At 42.2% G+C, this 25,218-nt stretch overlaps 1 protein-coding gene across 1 annotated transcript in view; it reads right to left on the bottom strand.

Moving 5' to 3' along the window:
• Nucleotides 1-255: 255 nt before the first annotated feature.
• The window catches only part of LOC115598067 (oleosin-B6-like), a 76,747-nt gene continuing 51,784 nt past the window's right edge, over nt 256-25,218 (bottom strand). The window contains exons 2-3 of the mRNA XM_030447555.1: nt 2,367-2,755; nt 256-480 (exon numbers count right to left, since the gene is read on the bottom strand). Of these exons, the coding sequence (XP_030303415.1) occupies nt 413-480; nt 2,367-2,755 (457 nt within the window). The 3' untranslated portion in view covers nt 256-412. The remainder of the gene's footprint in view (nt 481-2,366; nt 2,756-25,218) is intronic.

Here is a 25,218-nt window from a genome sequence, read left to right as displayed (position 1 = left end):
GGAAGAAAACATGAAACAACCGGCACAGAAATTTTTGTTCCATTTAACAGTGAATTTCATGGCTAATGGTTGCAGTTCTGAATCAGAAACCTCAGGACAGAATGCTAAAATGAATACTAAAATACTAAAACGTGTGGTGTTGGGACATAAATTGTTGTCACTGGAATTTACATTCTGGGTGGTAATCTTTTATCCAACTGCACTTTGAAATTAACCCCCACCCAAACAAAACACACCATAATGATAATTTGCTTGTCCGTGCTGCCTAAAACATGCCAGATGTTTGGGCCATCCAGAAGGCTGAGGTGCAGAATAGTTCTTCACTGCGTGCATAGCCTGGTGGTTGGCAGTGGCTTCATCCAAGCTTTGGCAAAACCCAAAGGTTTTTTTTTTTTCCTCCTGTGATGAGGGCTCAGGATAGGGTGGCTACAGGCTGGCTCATTACAGACGATGAACGTGGGTTGTCACATTTGCTGAGTGCTAAGAGTAGACCAGAGAGAAAGAGCTTACCTAGAAGCATTAACAAGGACATAATGCCAGTTGACTAACTCGGTACAACACAACACTGCTTCTGCACAAAGGATATGAAAGCCATAATTCATGAAGTAAATGCTGCCATGTCTTTTGGGAACTGTTGGAGCTACCAGCCCTGTTAAATGGTTAATGACCACCTGCCCATAAATGCCATGCAGGTTATGGACATTTCCTAGGAGGCACAATGAGAGCCTCTCTGGAGAAGGCCACGGCTCTTTCTGGCTCTCTCTGGTTTGAATGGTAACAACACTTAGACCACAGGTTCTCCTACAAAAATCTCCTCTTTCATAGAGGAGAGGTGCATTCAGAAGAGTGGGATGCCTACAGTAAGAGAGGGGAGAGAAACAGAAGTCATAAATCCCTTTTTTCTATTTAATTAATCTTTCAAAATGAAGTGAGGAGGCAACAGCATTGGACGTACTTCTGTTGAGTGCACCTCACACCCTGGAAGCTTATATTCTGAGCTCAAAAACACACTGACACTGGATCTGGGCAGGCCAGATCCATCCCTGGAATAAACATGGTTTGGCTGGACTGAGACAGTGAGGTAATCCTGATGGACACAAGCATTCCATGCCCATAGGCATAAGCACAGTGTTTTGGCAGGAAGCAGGGAGAGGACCTGCAAAGACTCCACCGTGTTCGTGTGCAGGACACTGGAGATTGCTTGAGGTGACCCACTCTTCACTAGGCATAGTGCTGGCTTTCCAACGGGATTTTCACCACCTCTTCTAAACTGCATCAAGGGTTCAAGTAGGTTGAGGGGAGGACTAAACAGACATGAGAACCGTCCCATCAGAAGTCTGCCTGCAGCTCTGAAACACCCCACTCACACCAGTCTCTCTGCTGCAGCCTTAAATGTCCTTCCCCATCCCGGAGCTCCCACGGACCCGGTTATTTTGTTACTATTCTCTTTTTTTCCAAGTTAAAACGCCAGAGGTGGGCTGACAGCTCTGGGCAAGCAGGGTCCTTAATGCCGCAGCCTCCACAGTGTGCCCAGAGGTGGCCCCGCACCCCGACGGGCCTGGGGGGTGCCCGTTGCCCCTCCGCGGTCCCGGACGCGGGAGGACGGAGGGGGATGAAGGTGGTTTCTTTCTGCTGATTCTGAAGCCAGGGAAGGAGAGGGGCAGCGGCTGAGCACCTCTCTGCGGGGGCTCCCTGCCAGGCGCCGCAGCCCTCCGGGAGTCCCTTGGTGGAACCAAAGTGAAAGCGAAGCGAGTCCCGAAACCCTTTCGGGGGTGGTGGCAGGAGGGAGCCATGTGACAGCCGAGAAACAGCGCGGCCGCACGGGGTTGCGGAGGGCGATTAACGGGAGGCGGAGGAGGGACGGAGGAGAGGATCTTACGATTTCTAACTGCTACGGTGCCCCCCACACACACACCTCTTCCCGCTCGCACGGCAAGAGCGCCGAACAGCTCCACGCCGCTTCTCCTCTCTCGCTTCCCTCCCATCCTCTTTCGAAGGTCCCGCATCGCGGGCACCTCCCTCCGCGGCCGCACTCGTCCCTAGAAGCGGCGGGGAGGGAGGCCGGGTAGGGCAGGGCAGGGCAGGGCGGGCGGCTCGCCCTTTCCTCCCCTCCACCTCGTCCCCCTCAGGCAGGGCAGGGCAGGGAAGGGCAGAGCAGGAGCGCGTCCTACAGCGCAGCCCCCGGGAGGAGGGACTCTCCTCTCCGGCATGGTCACGGCAACTTATTAGGGGGTGGTCGTTTCCCTGTTTCTTTTTTCTTCTTTCTTTTTTTTTTTTTTTTTTTTTTTTTCCCTTTCCCTCTTTTAATTATAATTTTAAATTTTACTCCTCCTCGCCGTCTCCTCCACGGCTGTCACTGTTCTTACCGTCACTCTTTATCACCACTCTTCCCGGGGCTCCCGCTTTGTGCCCAGCGGGATGAGGCGAGGGGCCGGTTGCCGGCGGGCACTGCCGGGCCGCGGGGCCCGGGGGCAGCGGCAGGTAAGCGGGGAGGTGGCAAGAGGCGGGCGGGGACGGGCAGGCAGGCAGGGCAGCCCCTGTTCGCACCGGGGGCAGGAGGGCGGGTGAGGTGCCGGTTCGGAGGACAGCCCGGCCCGGCCCGGGGCGGGGAGGGCGCGGAGAGATGCGGCAGTGCTCAGTGACAGACACCCCGTGCCCGCCCTCCTCTTTCCCCCCGCGCCGCCCGCCCCTGGAGCAGCCCCGCTCTTCACCCGCGCCGCCGGCCGGGTTTGTTCCTTCTTTTGTTTTATTGAGGCTGTGCGTAAAAACCTGTTATCACCGCCAACCAAAAAGGACACCTCCTCCCTTCCCCCACCCCATCCCCAGTTGAGACCTCTGGGGTCTCTGCCCCTTCCCAAATTGTCCCTTGCTTTAAGACTCCCCATCCCAGTATTTAAACTGTCTCTTGCTGGGTGCCTTTCCCTCGCCTCCAACCATCCCCACCACCCCCCTCCTCCAACCTCAGTGCTTATTTTGATTGCCTTTTTTGTACCCCCTGGTCGGTTTCTGAGGGACTCCCCTCCAACCTGTCTGTAGGTATGTTTGTGTAACCAAACACTGAGAGTAGCTGTCTGCCGAGGAATTAACTCGGCAACCCCCAAAGCTTAGTTTGCATTCAATAGAGGTGTTTGTTTTTCAGGTTTAAACCTCCAGACGGGTTGAAGAAAACGCCCGAAAAAGGAACCAGTTGGCAGATTTTGTATCCTCCCTTGAAATCCCACTGGACGTGGAGCAGGTGGGGGATCAGGAGGGGAGAGATTTTGAGGGGTTGTGGGTTTGGGGTTGTACGGAGAGTGGCCAGGGGCTGAGTGGTGCGAGAAGCAGGGGAACAGGGCTTTAAAGTTGGGAGAGTGGAGTCGTTCTGTCTCTTTTCCTCCCCTTCTGAGTTCAGGGAGGATAGCTCAAGGCTCTCGCTTTCGTTCGTTAAAAATAAATACTACAGAAGTTGGCAAATTTTGTACTTTTAGAGAAGTGGATTCTCTCCAGGATTAACGTAAAAAATGTTGATGTTTGAGGAACTGCTCTTGCTCAACCCGTAAATAAAGTGGAGATGTTGACAGTTTGTCTAGCCTCTGGTAAACGAGAACAAAACCCATTTCATTTCTTGAAGGGCATCAATAATTGCGAGGGTGGGAGGGAGAGGATGGAGCTTAACTATTAACCTTTATCTGGGATCGTAAATGAGTTGAAACTCGTGCTTCTGAGGCTTCTTATGCATTTGCATTTCTGTCCCCCCCAACTCCCCCTCCTTCTCTCTGCTTTTCTTCCCTGGAGATGGTGAAAGGTAAATGAAAGCGATGATACTCGCATTAACTGGACAAACAGGCAATTTTAGGGCACACCAATTAAAAAAAATTTAAAAAAAAAATTAAAATAAAATGCGACGGGAAAATTGCCCCTTGTAGTGCAAGCGGTGGGGTCTCTCCAGAGTGGTGGTAGTGGAAGGGGGGTGTGTGTGATGGGGGGCTGCAAAGCAACGGGGCTGACTGCGGGTTGTGCTGTTACTTCAAGGGTTTTGGTTTTGTTTTTCCAGATCATTCACTTGAAGACGCCGGAGGACGATTTTTGGCAGGTAAAAAAGCTTTTTTTTTCCCCTCAGTGACTGCCTTCTTTGGGCCACGTACTGTGCGGCTACCTAAGTGTTTGCATCTGCTCGGGCCCGCAGATCCAGCGCACTCCTGGGTCTGTGTCCCAGAGAGGTGAGAGAATAGGAGAATGCTATGATGTTGCTGGTCATGGTGTGGATATTAGGAATCACAGCGGTTTGTTTTTTTTTTAGCAAACAAGGAAGCTGCTTTTACTCACTGAGATGCTTGTTAGAGCTGATAAATTCCTTCCTTTAAAAAAAACAAAAAAAAAAGGGGGGGGGGGGGGAATACCCTTTCTTTTCTTAATCAGGACATAGCTTAGGGTTGGGGCTTTATGATCTTAAATGCCTTTTCCATCCTAAATGATTCTATGATTCTAAACAGGAGATAAAATGTACAATGAAAAAGTTTCTGTTGCAACTGTTTTCTACATAATTTAACATATAGGTTGTTTCCAGCAAAGATGGTAGTATTAATTTCAGTATAAATTGGGAAAAAAAAAATTTAAAACCTTATACCTTCTTAGCTGCAGCTTTCCCAAATGTGTAGTTATGTTACTTTTGTGGCACGATTCTTGTTTGAAGTGAAATAAAATGACTCTCAGCTGCTTCTGAAAATAAACTGTCCAGCCACCAGAACTTTTCTCCTTTCTGCAGGCTTAATTAAGTGAAAGCAGGAGATTGTGGGGAGGAGGCAAGGGAGGGAGAGATACGGGATAATAAAATTTGGCAGAGCAAGTGATTGAGGGGTGGTGTGTTTGTTAGTTTGTCAGTGTTGCAGTTTCAAGCAAAATATGCTGTTCCGGTAAATGCAAAGTCAAGTAATTTCAAATGAAACTGTAGAAATGTTTTCCCATTATTTTTCTCTTTGGAAGAACAGCCTCTTTCGCTTGTTTATCGTTATTTTGTCATTTGCTTGTCTGGGAATTGGAAATAAGCTGTGTAGCAGTCTGTATAGCACACTCAGTTCTGAGAGTTCCTCTTCCCTTTCCCTTTAAATGATTCCCTGCCAGCAACAAGTGTGTTGATATCCTGACATGAGGGACTTGGGCACCATGCCAGCTCGAGCAATTTAAATGACATGGTTAATAGTGTCTCTACTGTCCTTATCACACAGTGGTTGTTTTTAATAAACTCAGTGAACTTTCAAGTGATAATCGTGGATGACAAATTAACTCAAATCCTAGCTCTCCTGCTCAGACGAGCTCCATTTTGCTCTGTTAAAAATTAAATGCTAATTCCAGGTGAACTAAAAGAATTTGCAAAACATACCTCTCTTCTTTGAGTATGTGATTTCTTTCAGACATATGAGAGCCAATTAGATTATCTGAAAGGCTTTATAATGCTGAAGTGTTCCCATGGATTCTACTGCTAGCAGTTTAATTTTCTTAAGTTTTTCTGTAGTAACAAATTTATGTGGGACACTGCATCCTTCAAATTAATATTTATCAAACATTTCAAAAGGGGAAATAATTTTACAGTACTTCAGGCAGTATAAAAAAATTCAAACAGTCTCCAATTCCTGCAAAGTATTTTGTATGGAGGTGAAAATGATTGTTCCATCAATTTCAAATTGAAATAGGTAACCTTTAAAAAACAGCTAATATAATTCCAGAAGTATGCATAGTGGCAAACTGTTTCTCAGTGGGAGTTTTAAAACATTTTTTAGTACCTCTAGTGCTCATACTGGCTTTTCCCCTTGTAGAATTAAAGGATTATGACATAATATGAAACTACAGAAGAGGCAGATTAGTACAACTGACAGTTTAACTGCAGATTGCATGTATGATTGCTGAGATTGTGATTTTTAAAGGTAGTTGATCCTTAAAATATCATTGCTAGATCTCATCTTCCTGATTTTCAGACCTGCTAAATCTTGCCAAAAGCTGTAGAAACACTCATGTTCTCAGCAGCTGTTAAGAGCTTGGTAAAGCACTTAATGTGTTTCATGTCTTGTGGCTATGATTGAAATATATGTGTGCTAAAGTGATAAGTTTTGAAAGGCTCTTCTTAATGGCCAAGATTGTATTTTTGAAAATTAATACATGAATGCAGATTGTCTAATGTCACAGGTCTGATTTCTTGGGGTTTTGTTTGCAAAATTAATTCCTTTGAGACAATAGAAATCTAACTATGTATTAAAAGTTACAAAGATAGTTAAAATCTTCTATTACTTTCATAAAAGCCTTGTACAAATTAAGAAATGTGGCAGATTTGGTTTTTATATTTACTTTGTGTGTCATAAATCATATTATATCCACAACAGAAGTTCTTCAAGTGTTAGCTTTTGTAAAACTGAAAGGTGCAACCTGACATAATACTGGAATCACACCACAAAACTCTTAGGGCCCAGAGAATGGGGCAAAGAAGGGAATGTGCCTTTATGTATATATTCACTATATATTCTATGTGTTATTTTCGCTGTCTGTTGGTTTCAGGTAACATTTGGAGAGGTACTCTGATGTAAAAGGCGTAGTATTTTGTGAAATGCTTCATAATAGTTGAGAGGTCACTCCTTTTTTGATGCTCTGAAATTGTGACAGTGGCTTTCCAAGACTCAGGATATGAAGTTAAAAGTGATCTTCGTTGTTAAGCCTTGTAATTTATGAGTTTTTTCCCTGCAGCCCTCCTCAGACCTGATAGCTCTTTCAGTTTCACAGTTGGCCTCATGTTCCACTTTTCTTTTTGCTTTGAAGGCTGGGGGGGAGGCTTGTCAGGGTTTGCAGTTATACTGCTATGTACAGGGCTGGGTGGCTGTGCTTGAAACCATATGGGTGTTGCTCTTCTGGAGTCCTTGCCACTATCCCTGATTCCTCTTTCTTATTAGAGCCAATACAAAGGATCTCTTAATTAGCAATGTATCACATTAGAAGCCACACACTAAGCATCATATACTTGCGTAATGACATTTTGAAAAATAAGGCCTTGAAGACTTGTTGTTTGGTTTGGGATTTTTGTTTGTTTGGGGTTTTTTTGTTTGTTTGTTTGTTTAAAGAAAAAAACCAAACTGAATAGAAAAAGTCTTGGGGTTCAGATTTACAGATGTAGCGCGCTTGAACCATTTCTCTCTGAAATATCTTTCTCTTTTATCCTCCCTTCTTTGCCATGTTTGTCACTTAAGACCTGAAATTGCTAGCATGTGTAATGAGCACAGCCTTACTACTCAGAGGAATGGCACTGAAGTAATTGGAGCAGTTTTTGGTAAGGCAGTGCCTTGTGTTTGCAGAATGGAGTAGCCCTTGTCTTTCAAGCTCCGCAGGGCAGGGAATTGTCTTAGAAATATTTTCTGTAAAGTGCCTGGCATCCCTGTGTGTGCCAAAAATGATAAATAATAACAAACAGTAGTTGACAATTTTTGTAAGGGTTTTTTTTTATTATTATTATTATTTTGGAATTTGCCTATAGGGTACTTTCTAGCAAAAAGAAAAATGCCAGAGTGGCTTCCAGCTGGGGCAAGATGTGCTCTGACAGCGAAAGAAGCTTTTAATTGCAATAGAACACACATTTAATCAATAGTATCTTCTGTGAAGCCATGGGGCCAAAACATCAACTGGCGTAAATCAGTGTATCTCCACTGAAGTCTGTAGAGAAATGGCTTACTTACACCAGATGATGTGAGGGTCCCTTTTTGGCTTTAAGAGTTTTCCTTTAATCTTCTTGCCACTTAAACTTTTACTATGATCTGCCCACATTCCAGAAGTGTGGAATGAAGATGGGGTAACGTTTCTTAGTTTTCTCCTTTGGTGGCTTTTCTTTGGTGTGATGATGTATACTTTATTAGTTATATATGCCACAGCCTCCCCTTCTGAAGGCAGCCATCCTCCTCAAAATCGGACCTGAAAAGAAATGTCATTATATTCAGAAACATGCCAGTTTTGCCTGGCTTGTCAGATGCAGGTGTATTGTAAATAGCTTCCTGATCATACTGCATTTATTATTAAATTTTCCTAAATGCTGTTGTTAGTAACTCTCTTATTAGCAACTTGTGTCATGTGAAGAAGTATAGGAACATTGCTCCCCACAACTATTCCCCAGAATTATTTTATTGTGTCTGCCAACTGTATTAATGTTTTATTTACAAAACTGGATCATCCATATGAATTAACTGAAAATGCTGAATGTGAACATCTTGTGCAGTAGGAAGTCTCAAATTGTACTGGGTTGTAAAAACAAGAAATACATCATTTTTTTTTTATTTTCCAAGCTTCTAATAAACATTTGTTTAAGGCAATGTTAGTAAAGTTCTTGTTAGACATGGGAAAACTGTAGAGTAGGCAGCCACTCATTTTCAAAAGCACAAGCTAGATCTTGTTCTTTCCTCTTGAAGTATAATGCCATTTTCAGAATTTCAGTATAAATATTTTTAACACAACTTGCTTTAAGTAATGCAGAAAAGCAACCAGTTTTGTTAGGTGATTCCCCAAAATGGATAGTTTTGAAGAAGGGTGGGATACTTCTCAATGTGTGTGTGTGTCTTTAGGTTTGGAAGTAACAGAGAAATCATAAATCCTTACACACACACACACACACATATTCACCCCCAGCAGCTATGATTAGAACGTGATTAACTGCCTAATGATACATTTTTGCTCAAACATCTTCTCACCCTATGCCTAGGGATTTTTTTGAGCTTTCTAAACTAATATCTTCAGTGAAAAAAAAAAAAGTAATAAGATGAAAATATTGTGCCCAGATGCTGTACTGCAGAAGGTCACACAGAAATGTCTGTAGAGCAAGATAAAGAGTGGATTCTGCAAGTAGAAATGAGCATACTCCATTTCCTTTGAACTGACAGGAAAGTTACTTTCCTCTTTCCAGCTTGCCAGTTCTTCCAGAGCTATAAAGGACTGTAGTAACTAAACCTTTCACCAGCATTTTATTAAAGCAGGAAATATATGTAATTACAACATTTCAAGTGACTCAATAGGGGTACATAGAAAGCCAATAATATATGCAATAATTTTAGCTCTTACAGGCACTCAGATGTTGATTTCCTTTTCGTTTGTAGTTAGGAAAAAAATGAATGGCAGTGGAGCTGCAAAAGGGCAAAAGTTGATGCTAAAAAAAATAAAGTGTGTTTCAGAGCCTGTCCTGATTTTATTTTTTTTATCACTGAGTGATAAAGCCTTTGCAGAAATTGAAAATATGCTAACAAATCTCTAAACTTGACTGTAAGGCTGTTAACAGTTGGCTATTTTCAGAAATGTGTGTCTCTTCAATACCCTTCCAGCTTGTGCAAGAAGACATGTTTTCAGTCTTTTTTTTTGATAGGTTTTATTGTGAGAATCATTTTGCAGGTCTCCAATTAGTCTTAGTGGGACATCAGCTCCAGTTGAGTTATCACAGTTTGTAGCAGCTGAGAATCTGATACAAGACTGACTTGAGCCCTCAGTCCTGCTCTTATAACATTCAGTTAAATCAGATTCCATGTTATGCTAAGGAAAAACGAACTTCTGTATTTTTACCCATGAATTTCTTAAAAATACAAGTTTATAAGGTGTCTTCATAGGAGAGGGAAGTCCTGTTATTTCACTGTTTGTAATGGTTTTCTTAAGCTTCTGTATGTTATTTGTGAACTCCAAGTTATGATGAAGAATCAAATGTTATAAATTCAGAGTGCAGATTATTATTTCTAATGGTGTTTCAAGGTTACAAATACTTAACTGGGACTTAATTTATAGTTAAAATAAAACCATTTTTCTGTTCTCTTCCTTAAGAATGTAAAAACAGCAGCTTATGAATTACAGGATAATTTCTGTTAAATATTTTCAAGTAATTTTTGGTACCTTTTTAGTGAAATTGCAGAAGTGTAAAAAAAAGACAAAAGGTAGATGTTGGAAAGTGATTTAGAGCAGGTAAAAAAAAAAATATAATTTTTGAGGTAGAAATCAGTAAAGCTGGAAGTTGTTTCTTTTGTGTGAAAATTGTTCCTAAAGAGGAGAACACCCCCTAAAGATTTTTTTTCTTTTAAAGTTTAATAAATGTGATAAAGCAGTGGAAGAAAAGACTTGGATTTTGTGGATTGCTTTTCTCTGTACTAAGGATTTTTTTAAGGCTAAATCTCAGAGGATTTTTTATGTTAAACCACAGATCACTCCCAGCTAGCCACACAAACTCTGTACAGTGCCTACTCATGTAAGGTTTATGTTTCAAAATAAAACTTTTCTTCTGCATTATAAACAATTTGAGTAATATACTGGACATGTCACAATGAATAGCAGAACACCCAAAAGTCTGGCAAATCGGGAGTTTTATGCTTCCAACCTTGCTCTGCAGTCAGCTTGTGCAAGTTCACTGCCCAGTTAAATGGATCGGGAGGGGAACGCATGGGACAGTGCAGACAGAAAGTTGTTGGCGTGGGAGTGTTTGGAAAACCAGAGCCTTGCACTCTAAGTTAGCCCTCGTGATTTCAAAATGAAAGCATAGTAACTCATAAGCTTAAAAAATACTCTTAATTTCAATGCGCACCGACAGCCCTAAAGTCTTCCAAGGGCTCTTCTGCTGTGACTTAGTATGCTGAGTTATCTGTTCTAGAACTTTAAAAAATTAAACCACACACACACATACACACAAAAAAAGGAAAAAAAGTAAAACGACCAAAAAAACAACCAACCAAAAAAGAAAAAAAGCCAAAACCAACCAAACAACAACAAAAAAAAAGAAAAATATATTTGATCAAAGCAATTGTTAGAAATGACACTATTTGATAAGATCATCTGCTGAAAATAAAGGGGGAAATGAGATCTGACTGAGGTAAAACCAGGTAAATAGCTTTCAGCCCTGCTTTTGTTATTCAAGAAGAAAGAGAAACAATAGGTGCTGTTTAGAGTCAGGAGCTGCCCTTCTAACCTCTGCTGCTCTTAAAATGCCTGAAGGTTATTGCATGGCTCATGGTGGCTTTTATGCTTGCAGTTCGACTTTTAATTTTCTAACAAAAGGAGATGCAGTACCAGCCTGCTGATAAACACCGAGCAGAACAGTCAGAGAGAAAAATAGACAAATTCCTCACGCTTTTTCTCCTCCTTTCCAGTTACTGAAATATACTGGTATGATTTTAACAGGAGGAGAAGAGTGCTTCTTCCTATGTTAAGCTGCCAAAGCCGGAGACTTAATTTTTAAAAAGGAGGAACATTATTTCTACAATGATAGGACGTGCTTTTATATTCAGCATCCCAAGCCCAAACAGATGTTTTGTTGCACGCTGTTTCGGGGAGTGATGTGAAGGTCCACGGGGGCCGCGTCTGTTTTAGCAAGGTTTCTAATTCGTGCTGCACTGGCAAAACCATGCCGAGTTAGCCTTAAATACAACTCTGTCAGCATCAAAAACTCCGGCTGCCTGGCCCAGAAGCTTTTCCTGCTGAGCAGGAGCAGCACCCTTTCTCTGCGAGCTGTGGAGCCCCGCGCGGTGCAAGAAATGCAGAGCATCCTCCTCCAAGAGCTTCGTCCCTGTCCCTGGATGTGCTGCTTGGATTTGCCAGCGTGATCGCTGCCAGCGTTCAGAACACTCCCCTTGCTGTGAGGCTTTGTACTCGGATCCTCGGAGGAGAGAAGGGGTCAACTTCTGGGGGTTATTGTTTCCCAGCACAGCTGAAAGTAATGGAATGTAACAGTTTGAGGAATGTCCACCTGTGAGTTTATAATAAGAGAGTATTTGTTTGTGTATTCCCGCCGCTGCCGTGCAGATCAAAGGTCCCCTAGGTGTTGTTGTAGTAGGAAAAAGGGAAAGGGGCCACATGTGTTACCAACCCTGACCTGTCTTCTTGCTCGGTGTTTGCAAGTTTTCACTAGAAAATCAGTCGCATGAGCTTGCTTCCAGGAGGTGATTTGCTGCAGGGGTTTACTCAGGGCACATGGACGTTCAGTTCAAGAAGTGACAGATTAGGGTCTCAGTGTTTAAAAGAAGAAATACTATCAGCCAAGTGCAGCAGCTTAAATATCAAAACTGATGCCCAGTCTTGCACTGGATGACACTGGGATATTGTCACAAGTACTTACATAAAAATCATTGTGTTTTGAGGCAATGAGTGGATGATTGATGTCAGAAAGGCTGACAAGTAAGCTGAGAAACAGCTTCAGACACACACTAGCTTAAGAATCTTCGACCTTTTAAAACTACGTGCCAGTTAAAACAAAAAGCTGAGTCGTTGTCCATCTCTTGCCTTCCATATTGCTTACAGCTAAAGGAAGTGTGTCCCACACGAAGAGGATCCCCCAGGCCCTGGAAGTTGTTAATTAATCATCACTTTCAGCCTGTTCATTAAATGACTTTTCCATTATGAGCAAGTGAAAAAATTATTACACCTGGGAGAAACAGTAACACCTGTTAAATCCTCCTCTATTGTTAAACACACTTAAAAAAAAAAAAAAAAAAGTCTAATTTTCAGATTTAATTTTATATCTTCAGAATAACTAGGACTGTGCTTGCTTTCTTGCTATGTCAGATTTGTGCTGGTCCATATTTGTGTCATAATAATGTATTCTATGACACTTGGCAGTAATTCTCATCTTCAAGTGAATTTGTTTAAATCAGAAATAGTAGCTTTTTCATTTATTAAGGTCGAGGGAGTTCAACCGTCGAATTTTTTGCTTGCTTCTATACACATCCAACTCAAATTCTGTGTAACAAAGGTGACATGAGAGTCAAAATGACATGAGACTCAAAACTATCCTCCTCGGTGACTTTCTGCTTCTGTTGCATTAACATTTTGGTCATGATAGACAGCTTGGCATCTTATGATGTAATTTATCATGTTGTTTCAGCACTCGGGCTTTGTCAGCAACAGGGAATTTCAGGAAGAATTTTCCATTTGCTCAACAAAACCAGCAGCAGCAGTATGAGAATTTTGCACGGAAATCCGAGTGTAGACATGGCCTAAGGGAAACTACTCATGTGTCTGATTTTGAGGCACGTTTGGTAAGAAGTAGTAGGTCAGGGTGTTGGGTAACTGTGGTCATCAAGACCTCAGCTTGCTAACAGTGTGCGCAAGACAGACCTCTTGCAATCTTTTCTCAACATGTTGTGGAAAGTTATTAGTACTTTGATAATACACATTTTTCTCTTTTCCTGTGGGCTTTGCAGATCCAGTTTCCTCTGGACTAATTCCTGGGTCACATTGTTTACTGTACTCAGGCCTGGAAAATCAACATCTCACCAGCAATAAAGGCTGTTGTTCGGACAGTTTGATCTGTTCTTTCCAAGATAGAGTCAGATCAAGTCCTCATTTTGCTTTATCCAGATTTATTCCACAGAAAGTCACAAGCTGGGTACAATTTGCAAACATTTGCTTTAGTTGCACAGTTTTCACTGTGTGTTCTCCCAGCTGAAGGGTGGGGAAAGTATGCAGTAAGCCCTGTGACACCATTTCACACAACCCTTGGCCCACATGGTTTTATTTTATTTTTGCTTTCTGTTGGCAGGCGGTAAAGGGGGTGATAATTCGTGGCCTGCTAATTTTGCTTAGAAGGTCTGCTCAGCCATCATCACAGAGAAGAGTTACCAGCCTTGCTCTTGCCTATGGCAGCTGTGGTGCAACAGCAGCACGTGCTGCCGCAATCACGAGGATGGGCTATAGTAATTCCCTCTCAGTAAAACCTTTATATCCCAGCTTTTCCTTTGCTTGCCCATCACTTCATGAGAAGGTGACAGTGTGGTCTTTTGTCAGCCAGTGGTACTGTATGCTTGCTCTGTCTGCCCTCTACTTTGGGGGTTGACAAGCTATGAAATAATGACTTAACTTTAAGGTGATGCTTCTATGCCTATTTCAAAGCTTGCAACTTTGATCAGGATGTAATTACCTTAAAGATTCCTCCCTGAAGCTTCAGGCTGAAGGATGTTTGCATTCAGATGTTAATCTGTTTTAATTTTCCCATCATTATTTTGGCTATGAGTAGGGGTGATAAAATGTTTGCTTAGTGGATCTTGCCCTTCAGTCCATCTTCAGCTGACTGCCCAAAATGTCATTGCTTCTAAAGTTCTAGGTCCACAACAGCTTGAGTAGTCTTTCCTTCTAGAAGGTTCCAGCCTCCTCCCTTGCTCTGGAGTTGGCCTACAGCTGATCCTGCATCTGTATAAGCCACTTTACAGCCTTCAACCTGCAGATGAAGCCACAGAAAATCAAGTGGCTTTCTGCAGGTTTAACTTCCTGAAATGGGAAGTGGATGGATGTGGTGGGAGCAGACAGCCTGAAGTGGGAATAGTAGTAACATGGCCCTAGCACCAACACAGTTTAGTTACCCTTGAAGTGGTGTAAAAATGCAGCTCTTTGCTAGCCCTGTAGTTATTACACATATTTCTAACCAGGAAAGTATTTTCATTGTTTTATCACGTCTGTACACATGAGAGCAAGACAAAAGCTAAGGACATTTTATGCATCACTCTTAAAGGGCCTGAGAAGTGTGTGTGTGTCTATGTCCCAAATGCTATAAAAATCTCTGTGGTTGCCAGTGACTGGGAGCTGGTATTTATCGTTATATTATTTTTCTTTATGTTTGGAGATAATCTATCAGCATAACGATTTCCAAACTGAGACACTGTACCACTTAAGCCTAAGGAACAAGGATGCAGTCTCAATGCATCTCTAATTCTTGCTTTCTGCAAAAGACTTGGCAATACCATAGCAGGCATTTTTGGCTGAGGCAAGGAGCCTATTTGCAGTATTTACATAAATTCTTTTTTTTTTTTTTTAGGAAATGCCACTTACTGTACTTCATACTTAAGGTGATCAGCCAGTGGGAGAAAATGAGTTGGTTGTTGTTTAGCTTGCTAAAGCAGATAAAACCCTTTCTTGGGTGTTTGTTGGTTTTGGTTTTGTTTTTGTTTCCTTTTAAATAGTAGATTTTTTAATCTTTCCTGTGTTTTTTAATGTTGTTGCTGGTTGTGTTTGTTTGTTTGTTTGTGTTCTGTTTTGTTTGGCTTTGTTTTCCTGAAACAAAGCTAAAGAAATTAAGTAGGACTTGTCAGAGTCTGAAATCGGGAATGATAAATATTTTATTACATTAATTTTCTTATTTTGGTCAACAGCTGAAGGGTTGAAAAAAAACTGACTCCAAAACCTGAGTGTTACAATGTGCATAACTTAAAAAAAAAAAAAAACAAACAAAAAGTCGGATTAAAATACCTTGCCTGGCCCCTTGCTAAAGTTTTTGTCTCTTGATATAGGTGATGCAAAAACCAGCAAAAATAGCTAGTGAGATTACGAGTGGAAGGAGGGAAAGAAAAGGAAAACAACCCAAGAAAGGTGGCTTTTGATATAAACATTAAAGTGCATTTCAGTTTCATTCTCGGAGAGGCTTTGTTGTGTTCCAGTAATTCATAGGAAAAAGTGATTTTTATGTCTTTTTCACTTATACTGAAGTGGGATTTTCCCTCAGATAAACAAAGTAACACACACTCAAAGACTCTTTCTGCCTCATTTACACACCCCACCTTATCAAAACTCCATTTCCATGAGTGACAGGATCTTGGCTCTGGATGGGGGAATGAAGTATTCAATTACCTTATTTTCATGTGCTAATGAAGCAGAATGTGGCTTTAGGGGTTTTCTTTTCAGCGAGGTAGCCTGTTTGGTTATGCACATGCCGCCTTCTTATGTTTCCTTCCACGGCTCTGTCTACACTCAAGCGGTGGCCTTAATGGGCAACAGTGGCTAATCCGTCTGCCTGACAACAAGCCCTGGCCTCCTCCAGCCCAGCAGGAGCAGCCCTGGCCTGTAATTAGCCCAGCCATCAAACCAACTCTTTGGCTCCAAATTATTTCTTTTGGCACCTCTTGCAACAACTTTATATGGCGAAAATCCATGGAAGTTTTTTTGGGGTGGGATGTATTTGGTTTATTTTTGTGGTTTCACCCAGCACCCCCCTCGCTTCTCTTTGCATCAGGGAGTTTTGATGTGATCTCTGAAACCCTCAGCCTGAGCAGCCCTGGGGTTTTACCCTGGTAATTCTGGCTGCCCTCAAGATGGGAAATGTACAGTTTAAAATCTTGCTGTCCTTAGTTCAGCTCAGCTTAAATGCGCAGGTGCATTTGAGCCTGAGAGCCACATGGCAAAGGCAAGTATTTTTGCAAGCATTTTTACATCAATGTCCCCCTGCTGCCACTGCAGGACAGGTGTGTATTCAGCTCAGGCTGATTTACCGAGTTCAGCACTGGCACACACATCCCCCACACCTCCCTTTGGCATCCTCAGAAACTTCTCAAAGGTACTGGTTTAATGGCTGGGATCATTCATACTCTGGAAGCTATAATATGCTTTAGGTGATAGCTCCAGCTAGCTTAGCTGCAGTTGCACATCCTTTTAGCGCTGTATGAAGAAAATTAACACATCATGGGGGTTTTCCTGGCGACTGTATGCTAGGAATTACCATGTCAGCTTCACCACGATGGATGATAGAGGGAAATAACCATCCGGGGCTTACTCACTGCCAGTTATGAAGTTGAGGAATTGGAAAAAGGCAACAAATTTCCCTTTTTTCCTTCCCCCAAAGAATGACACACACAAAAAATCGTCTTTATAAAATATATTGAAACACAACCAAGTTTGGATTTTGTGTGTGTGTCTGTGTGTGTAGAGATTTCTAGAGAAAGTGAAGAGCAAGTTAAATGTCTGGTAGGTGTCAGAATAATCAGTTCAGTTGTCCTGTAAAGCATTAACACAAGGAGCAATAGACTTGTAATGTAATGTTACACTTTTTCTCCCTAAGATTAATTAATAACGTTACTAAGACTTATTCAGCAGAGTAAAGATTGTCTGCTCCCACTAACTGGTGGCAATCAGTAAGTAAAAGGAGGAAGTGTAATAGACACTGAGTAGTAGCACAGATTTTTTTAAGGCATGCTGTGCTGCAGGGCATTTTGGATACTCCTGAAGGAAAAAAGCAGGGGAAAAAAAATCTAAAAACAAAAATTGAAACCCTTGGATATCCTTTTGATATCTTTTTGATACCCTTTCACAAGGGTAGTCAAGTACGCATAGTGGTAAAGACCTGTTGTGAATTAAAAGGGGTGGGAAAAAAAAAAAATAAAAAAAAAAGGATGAGTGACAATGGTCATCAGCTTTCAGTCTGTAGGAGATTCCTATTTAAGTGAAGGTTTTAAAAACTGATGTTGGGAGTGGTGTGTGTTTAGGCAGGGAGAGAGCAAGAAGCATCTGTGGTCAGTGAGGTTACCTGGCCAGTGGTTTAAAGTTATGTACATGAAGGCTGCTGGGGGAACATAACTAGAGAAGTACTCAAGAAAATTAGGAAACTTTTCATACACTTTGTAGCTGAAGTACATCACAAACCAGATTTGATTGATGAAATGATGTTACCAGTTTCACCTTCGTGGAAATAAGGCTGAAATAGTGTTCTGCTACAGCCATGGATTATGTTTTCCCGCAAACACCCCATCCTGCACAGCTCCCAGGAAATCCACCTTGTGTGAAGGAAATTCCCAGCATGCTTCCCCTCCTTCCAGCCTTCCTCCCGTTGGGGGGAATTTCCGTGCCTCTCCCTTATCTTTTGGCTATCCTATCTCCAAAGTGAGCTGAGGAAAAATAATGTGTTGGTGGCAGTCAGCTGCCTTTGGCAACCAGAGAGGAATACTGTGGTCTGAAGCTGGTCTTGGCAGCTTTTTGTCCCTTAAATTTGGGAAGTCAGTCCTGTGGTCTTCAGATAGAATGGGGTAAAATATGTTTTTGTGACTAACAAAAATTTTGTTTGTCAAAATGTGCTGTTCTGGAAAGCAAAGCAACTAACTTGCTTGGTTATGGATTCCATTTGTTGTTCTCGTTATGATTGGGAGAGTTTTCGGTTGCAACATTATTCATTTGTCCCAAACCAATTATTTTTTTCACTGTGAAAAAAAAATTAAAAAAACCAAACCAAACCAAACCAACCAACCAACCAAAAAAGCTCTCCTGTCCTTTCAGATGGTTTTGAGACAATTCTCTTCCCCTCCACCACTCCCTTTTGTATATCCCTTGGATCTGACTAGTAGAGCATCTGGTATGCCAGTGTAGCTTGAAGTTGCTGAAGCAAACTTTCCAGACTTTTGAAAAAAATAAAGGGAAGCAATGTAGCAGAATGTCTTTTGATTTGAAAAAGTAAACTTGTTTATACTGCAGCACTCAGCACTGGTCAGTTTGCCAAGAGCAGATACTTAATCTGCATTCAGAGTTGGTTGTAAATTAAAATTAATAATAAACTATATATTTTTTAAAAGTTTATTTCTTCTCAGAATAAAAAGAAATCTGTTACTTCTCCAGTTACCTAGGTTCTCAGCTTATTTCTCTGGTGTTTCTCAGTTGAGAATATTGTTGGAGAATGGCTTGGTAAACAGATGTGGCACTGAGGTTGTTAATTTTAACTCCTGTCTCACTTTCTGGTCCTCATGCACCAACACTTTGCTGCACCATTTATGTTGGCAACATCGCAGAGGTTTCTGTTTCCACAAGCATGTTTACTAAACTTTTTAGAAGTTTGTAAACTGTTGTATTTTTGAAAACTCCTCTCAGAAAAACTTTTTCAGAACTTTCCATTTTAGAAAGATGATGATAGGAAGGAGAAAAAAACATTTTATGGTGGTAGAGGTAATATCTTCTACATTATCTTATACTGAGGAGAAATGTTGAGTTCACTTTACAGGGAGATGTGTCTTGTGATACAGCTTTGTATATTTAAATATGCATATGTATATTTAAATATCCTAGACATGAATTTTGTGTGGGAAGTGGTTATCTTACTGCATCTCATCCCACTGTACAGGAATCTTTGAAAGTTGTACGATCATACAGTGTAACTGCTGTATATAATAGGTATAGACAGCATAGCCATCAAATTCAGAGTAGTGAATTGCACTGTACAGAGTCAAAACAGTTTCTAAGAGGTTTGTGTGTATTGTTTCTGAGATGCACTGCCTAGCAGTCCTTCTGCCTGGTTATATTTCATGTAAAATTTACCTTTACTAGGAAATATAAAACATTCTCAATAACCAAGCATAACCAGGAAGAACTGAGAGAAAAGTACAATAATAGCAAAAGGAATTGCAAGAGAAGTCTCCCTTCCCACTGAATTGATGACAAACTTGAGGATTAGCATTTAGATCATGCTGCTTCTTGCACACCAGTAGTCTTATGGAGACATACAGTGCTATTGAATTCTGTTGTGGCAGCAAAGGCAGACAGGTATCTTGGGAAAGTAAAATCATTTACAGTTAAAAACCCACACGACTGCATTATTCTCAACCTGCAAACCTTTGAGCAGAAGTAATCATAAAGCCATGCTTAAGGCCGTTGAACCTCAGATCTCACTTCAGCTTCTGAGTAATCTTAAGGACCAAAGCAAGTAAAGCCACGACAGTAGCCTCTCCTTGAGGTGACCAGAATATGGTAAATGTCAGAAATCCACATCTGAAATAAGAGGTTGCAGACTCTTTACCAAGCACTGACAGAAAAAAGGCTCTTTGATGTGGCTGCAGTGCAGTATCAGTTTTGTCTCTAACAAGACCTCTGCACTGCAAACTTGATTTGTGTATAAAAGGCTGGTTGAGTGGAAGGGCTGATACTGGCTTGTCCTTCCCTGTCTCCACCCCCACTCGCCTTCTGCACCTCCTGGGTGATCTCTCTCTACTTTGGCTGGCTTCAGTCTCAGCCAACTCGTCATCATCCCAGCCCAGTCACCTAAAACCCTGGATAATCCCATTCCGGTGCATAAACCAGAGCAGCCATAACAGCCATAAACAATTGTGTAGCAGCTGCTTGTTGCAGACATAGACTCACTGGAGGTGCCTGGGGAGTCAGGGGAACCTCAAACACTGCTGCCCAGAGTGCAGCACCTTGGGTGGCAAAGGATGCCTTGGTGTCTCCCTCTGGTTTCTGGCACACATGGCACTTTCTTTACCTACAGCAATTCATACTTTGTTAAATGGACACCTCTTCTTAATATTAGCATTGCCACTGCTACTTCTACCTCTTTCTGTGCTTGGGGCAAGACCTGCATAGGAAGTACATAAGTTTTTTCATGCTTTCCTCTTGTTCCAGCCTTCATGTTCCCGGGCACCCTCTCTCCATAAAGGAGCTTGTTTTGGTATTCCTGATCTGGCAGCATAGTACTGAGATAGTTATTTACAGATTAGATCTATATACATGGAGATGTGAATACAGTAAACCTTCCAATACTGTTTTTTGAAGGCAGTATGTATGGTAGGAAGATAGTAACGGATGAAATAAATAGGAGCCTGTGATGAGGCACCTTCGCTGCCCTTCTGCTGTATTCCTTTCACACTACCACTGCCTTTTAAGTAGCTTCAGATTTTGGAAAAAAGGGGATTAGGTATTCTGCTAGGTAAGAAATGTCATTCCAGTCACATTAATGTAATGAAGCTATTACATGGATCATTGGTCCTTGTACTTCAGCCATGAAATTTTGTTGGCTGGTTTGAGAAGAAATCTTCAGTTCCTGCATAGGTACCACTTGTGTAAGAGCAGCCAGTCAGGCACGTATAGGAGAGGGTTTTTACTTCCTTCAGAATTCAGACTGTAAAGATGGCAGAAAATGGGATTTAGTAGTTAGTTAAGGACATGATCTACTTGATTATTGAAAATTAAGAGTGTCCCACATACTACCACATCAGAACATCTGACTCCTGCATTGGTAGGCTCTCTCTGTGCAGCAGCAACTCAGGGTGCTGCAGGACAGGAGGGTGTCCTCTTGAGCCTTCCCCCAGACCCTGGCACCCACAGCTGGAAAAAAAGTCCTGGAAAGTGCTGATATTTCTGCCTCTGCCCATACAGTCCTGGCTGCACTAGTGAATAAAAAAAACCCCATTAGTCACCAGCTATGCAGTGTGAGTGCTAGCATGGATGTGCTTAAGGAAAATGCATGTATTTGAAATTGAGGGAAGAACTTGAGCACTGAGCTGGTTGTTGTGCTTTCACCTTGGGGAGTACAAGGATGAGAAATGATCGGTGAGGTGTGCCCAGGGCCCCTTCCTCCCACCCGATGGATTCACAGGGCAGAGACAGCAAGCCACATAGGTGCAGTCTGCTCCTGGGCTGTAGTGGGGTCCCCCTTTATTAACTTCCTCTTATTTTTCAAAACTTACTGCAGGGTATTTACCAAGCCATTAAAAAATACATTACGAGGAATTAACATACATAATTGCAGCTGCCAGAATGAAAAAAAAATCAGTTTTGTGAAGTGGGTGGTGATATATTCAGAGGGCAGGGAGGTGGAAAAGGTGACCATCATGGTTTCCACATTGGCCAGTGGGTTGCAGGTGTACTCGTGACTGCCCGCCTGCAGGGAGCTGGGAGCTGTCACAGCTACTGAAACAGGACAGGCTGAGGGCATCCGAAAAGAGGTCTCTTGATTTGTGTCTGCTGGACTCCTAACCCTGATGAGGGCTGTGTTAAGGGAAACAGGGCTGTTAATCAGGCCTTCGGTGTTACTTGTCAGCCAAGCAGTTGGTTTTTTGCAAATACTCTGCTGAGAGCAACATGTAATGTAAGGCAAAGGAGGCAGTATTCTGTTCCTTTTTTTTAATTATTTTCTTTTTTTTTTTTTAAGGGCAATTATTAACTGTAAAGGAGGTATTAATCACAAGGGATTCATACCTCCTGGCAAATTAATCTACCCTGTGATTTTTTTACTTTTGATTATATGGCTTAATATCTCCATATGGTAAAGCATTGAGCTGTATCACATGTTCACGTTGCAAATCAGTTTGGTCAGCTCTAGATCCACTGTAAAGGCACTTCAGATCACAGCTCATATGAGGGATAGCTCCTCCACGTATTGTCCCTGGAGTGGCTCCTCAGTGCAGCAGAAATCTGTTTTTTTTCTTATCTGTGGGGATAAGGAACAAAAGGGGAGCTGATAGAAGTTGCTTGTTGCTGTTAGCCATGAAGCAGCTGTGACCTTGTTTGTTTTGAGCTAGTTTTCAGATGAAGAAAGCATTGACATTTCTTTCCCCTCCTTTTAGATTGATGGGTGGAAGCAGTCCTTGGGATTTGGCTATTTTCAAAACAAAATATTTGACCTGAAAGGTAATATTTATAGCAGGCAGCTAATAGAAAACACGCCTGCCCTCTCTCTGTCTCTCCGTGTGTCTCGTGGATGTGTAGATGTGCGCTCAGGGCTCCCTTCTGGGCCTGACCCCTGCTGCACCCAATGCAGCTTCATTGACTTCACCTTCTATTCCCTCCTCTAGAGAAATGAATCACTAGCAGCAGTGGGGCTCGGTATGCAGGAAAGCAGGGTGCAGGAAGTTCAGGGCAGTCCTGTGCCATTCTGACCCTCTGCAAATGTCCCCTCCTGCCCGAGTGATGGATGGCACAAGGCCTCTGCCTCAGTCGCTTGTGAACTCCGAAGGTCACCCCGAAGAAAGCATTCTTCCTTTGGAAAGAAAGCCCGGAGGGATGTTGATTTAGTGACATCGAGCAAGGACTGACCCTGTCAGTCAGTGCAGTAATGTTGGAGCGGGGAATGATGTTAGCACTGGGTCACTGGATCTAAAGCAGGAGAAAATGATAGCTGGACTCCATAAAAGCCTTCCTCCGGGTTGCTGATTGGAGCTGGCAGGTGGGAAGAGGCTATTTTGGATGAGGTATCCAGCTAAAGGAGCAACTGGGGTCCCACCTCTCTTGTGGTAGCAAGTGCTTTCCATTTAAGTGAGGTCTGGGTGAGCCCTTCCCATTTGCTTCCAAACAGGCATGCTCCCTTTTTTCCTAGAGAAAAAAATATCTTGTCATCAGGGCAGCAGGGTCTCTAAGAAGCTTTAAAATGCCCATGTAATTTGAAATGGTGCCTGCAGTTTTTTTGTTTCCAGTTTCCAAAGAAGTCTGGATTTGAAGGAATCTTGATTTTTCTCACATTTGGACCCTTGTGCATGTCCATAAATCAGTTACTGTTCAGTGAGGACTTACTGTGGTGAGGGGTGGCTCAGTGGTATTCAAGGTGGGGAGAGAACAGGCAGTGATGTGCCTGTGCAGTAAATGTGGAGGAGTGGGAGCAAACCAATTGTAAAAGCAGCATATTGGGTGAAGTGGGAAGAACTTGGGCTAATCAGAAACAATTCTGGTCTCGCTTCCCTGTTTCCCATAATGCAGATTCATACTTGTAGGCAGAAAAGGGCCCAAACCCATGTGTTTTTCCCAAGCAAAATTGTTGATACACTGAACAGCAGTGGCTTCACAACAATCCTAAGTCTGGAGACGCAATTCAGCATTCCCCAAACGCCATGAAGTTACAGTTTTTGCTTCAGCTATTATGGGTTCAGAAACTGACATCATGCTCTAAACAAGCTGGAATTTGAGTGAATTTAAGCTGAGTATTTACTAAAGCTCTATTTAGACTGGGCCATGATGAGGCTGGATTGCAGAGCTACAGGCTGCGATCAACACTCAGCAGGAGGTTATTTAGATTAAATACCAACTGTCTTGAATGGTGGGAAAAGTTTCAGACAGACGTTTTATTTACTGCTTTTTGGACAAAGTTGTGGGCTTGCAGTAATATTTCAGGAATTCTGCTAGACAGATAGTTTTCCTTCTTGAAGAAATGTTCATTTTGCATTGCAGCGTTCTTGAATTCAGCTACTCCCTGACATATTCTCTGATGAATACTGTTGATATCCAATTTGCTCCCCTCCTTTATCTCCTTACTGTGAGACCGTAGTAATCCATTTCCTGTAGTTTGCATTTTATTTTGCCAAAAGAAAAAGAAGACAAGGAAAAACTGTTATTTGAAAGCTTCACAATTTTGTAGTGTTTCTTTTCTTTTCAGGTTTTTTCTCTTTTCCTTCTTTTCCATTTCTCATGCTGACCTTCCTTCTCACCCTTCCTTTTCCTGCGTCCAGTCTGAAGGGTGGCCTTGCTCCTCCCTTCTCATCTACTCTTTTATTTTTGAAAATAAGAATGATGACTGATTTTTTTTTCCCCCTCACCATTTATCTACATGTCCACACCTGTTTCTTCCACTCTGGTTTCCTTCAAGTTTTAGCATGTATTTTCCCTCCGCCCACCTTTTGCTTTTTGTTTCTCCTCTGTGATTATGCCGGATCCACTGGTTCCCCCCTCTCCTTCCAAGCTGCTGGCCCTGGGATTCCTCCCTCTTCCTCAGCCAGGACAGAGGATTTTGCAGCTTGGCTGAGCAGCCCCTGCTGTCATGGTGGTGCCAGAGATGTGTTTGTGCCCTTCTGCTTCTCCCAGCACAGCAGCAATTTGGTTTTGAGTGCTAGTGTGATTTGCATGGTTTTATTTTGGGGTCAGCCCTTTCAAGAATTAATGTCTGTAGGAAGCCCTGCAATGACTGTGTTGCAGTGCTAGGCTTGAACTGCATGAAACAGGGTCCTCTGACTTACTTTCAGAATGACTGCACAGTGTATAAAAATCGCAGAGAGGAAAAACTATGCTCATGGAGTTAATGTCCCTGTAAACAGAATGAGTGATTCTGTAAACAAATGTGGCAAGCACCTCCCTGAAATTAAGAAAAATAATGAATGTTTCCTGTAATACTGCTTTGTGTTTATATGGGGTCTCTTGTCTATTTCTGGCTCCATAAAGTGAGCAATACAAAATACTGGAAATTATAGTTAGACTACTAAAGGCCTCCAGTATTTCTCACTTAGGCAAGTAAGTGAGATTTCCTGTTTCTCATTGTCATTTGGCTACCATGGTGGAAATATTCTGTACAATTGCTAATTTTATCTAAAATTGTTTTATTTGTTGTTTTTTTTTAAATAAGACATTCTCAATTGCCACAGGTTTTTTTGTTTGGTTGGTTTTGGGTTGTTTTTTTTTTCCTTGAAATTAGTTTTACTCAGAGGTGTATTTCCTTTGCCCTAGTTACTTTTCTTTGTCTGTGTTAGAACTTGGAGGTTCCAGGTGAGACCCATGCCTATCAGAACAGTCAATGGAGCTACACAATCTTTACCACACAGCAGTGTGAAATACATCACTGCACAAAGGGCCTTGGCCATAACATGGCTAAAAGCAGCTGCTCTCCAAAAGCCACAGGCACAGGCGTGCAGCAGTCACCAGGAGGGAACTGGCTGAAAGGTGAAGGTCTTGAGCTAATAAAAAAGAGACAAATGATAGAGCAAAAGGAACTGGCCCCTTAGCCAATGCTTAGCAGATAGATAGGGGTTAGGTACAACG

The sequence above is a fragment of the Calypte anna genome, chromosome 3, assembly GCF_003957555.1.
Source record: "Calypte anna isolate BGI_N300 chromosome 3, bCalAnn1_v1.p, whole genome shotgun sequence".
Taxonomy (NCBI): domain Eukaryota; kingdom Metazoa; phylum Chordata; class Aves; order Apodiformes; family Trochilidae; genus Calypte; species Calypte anna.
This window is presented reverse-complemented; position numbering and strand designations above follow the sequence as displayed.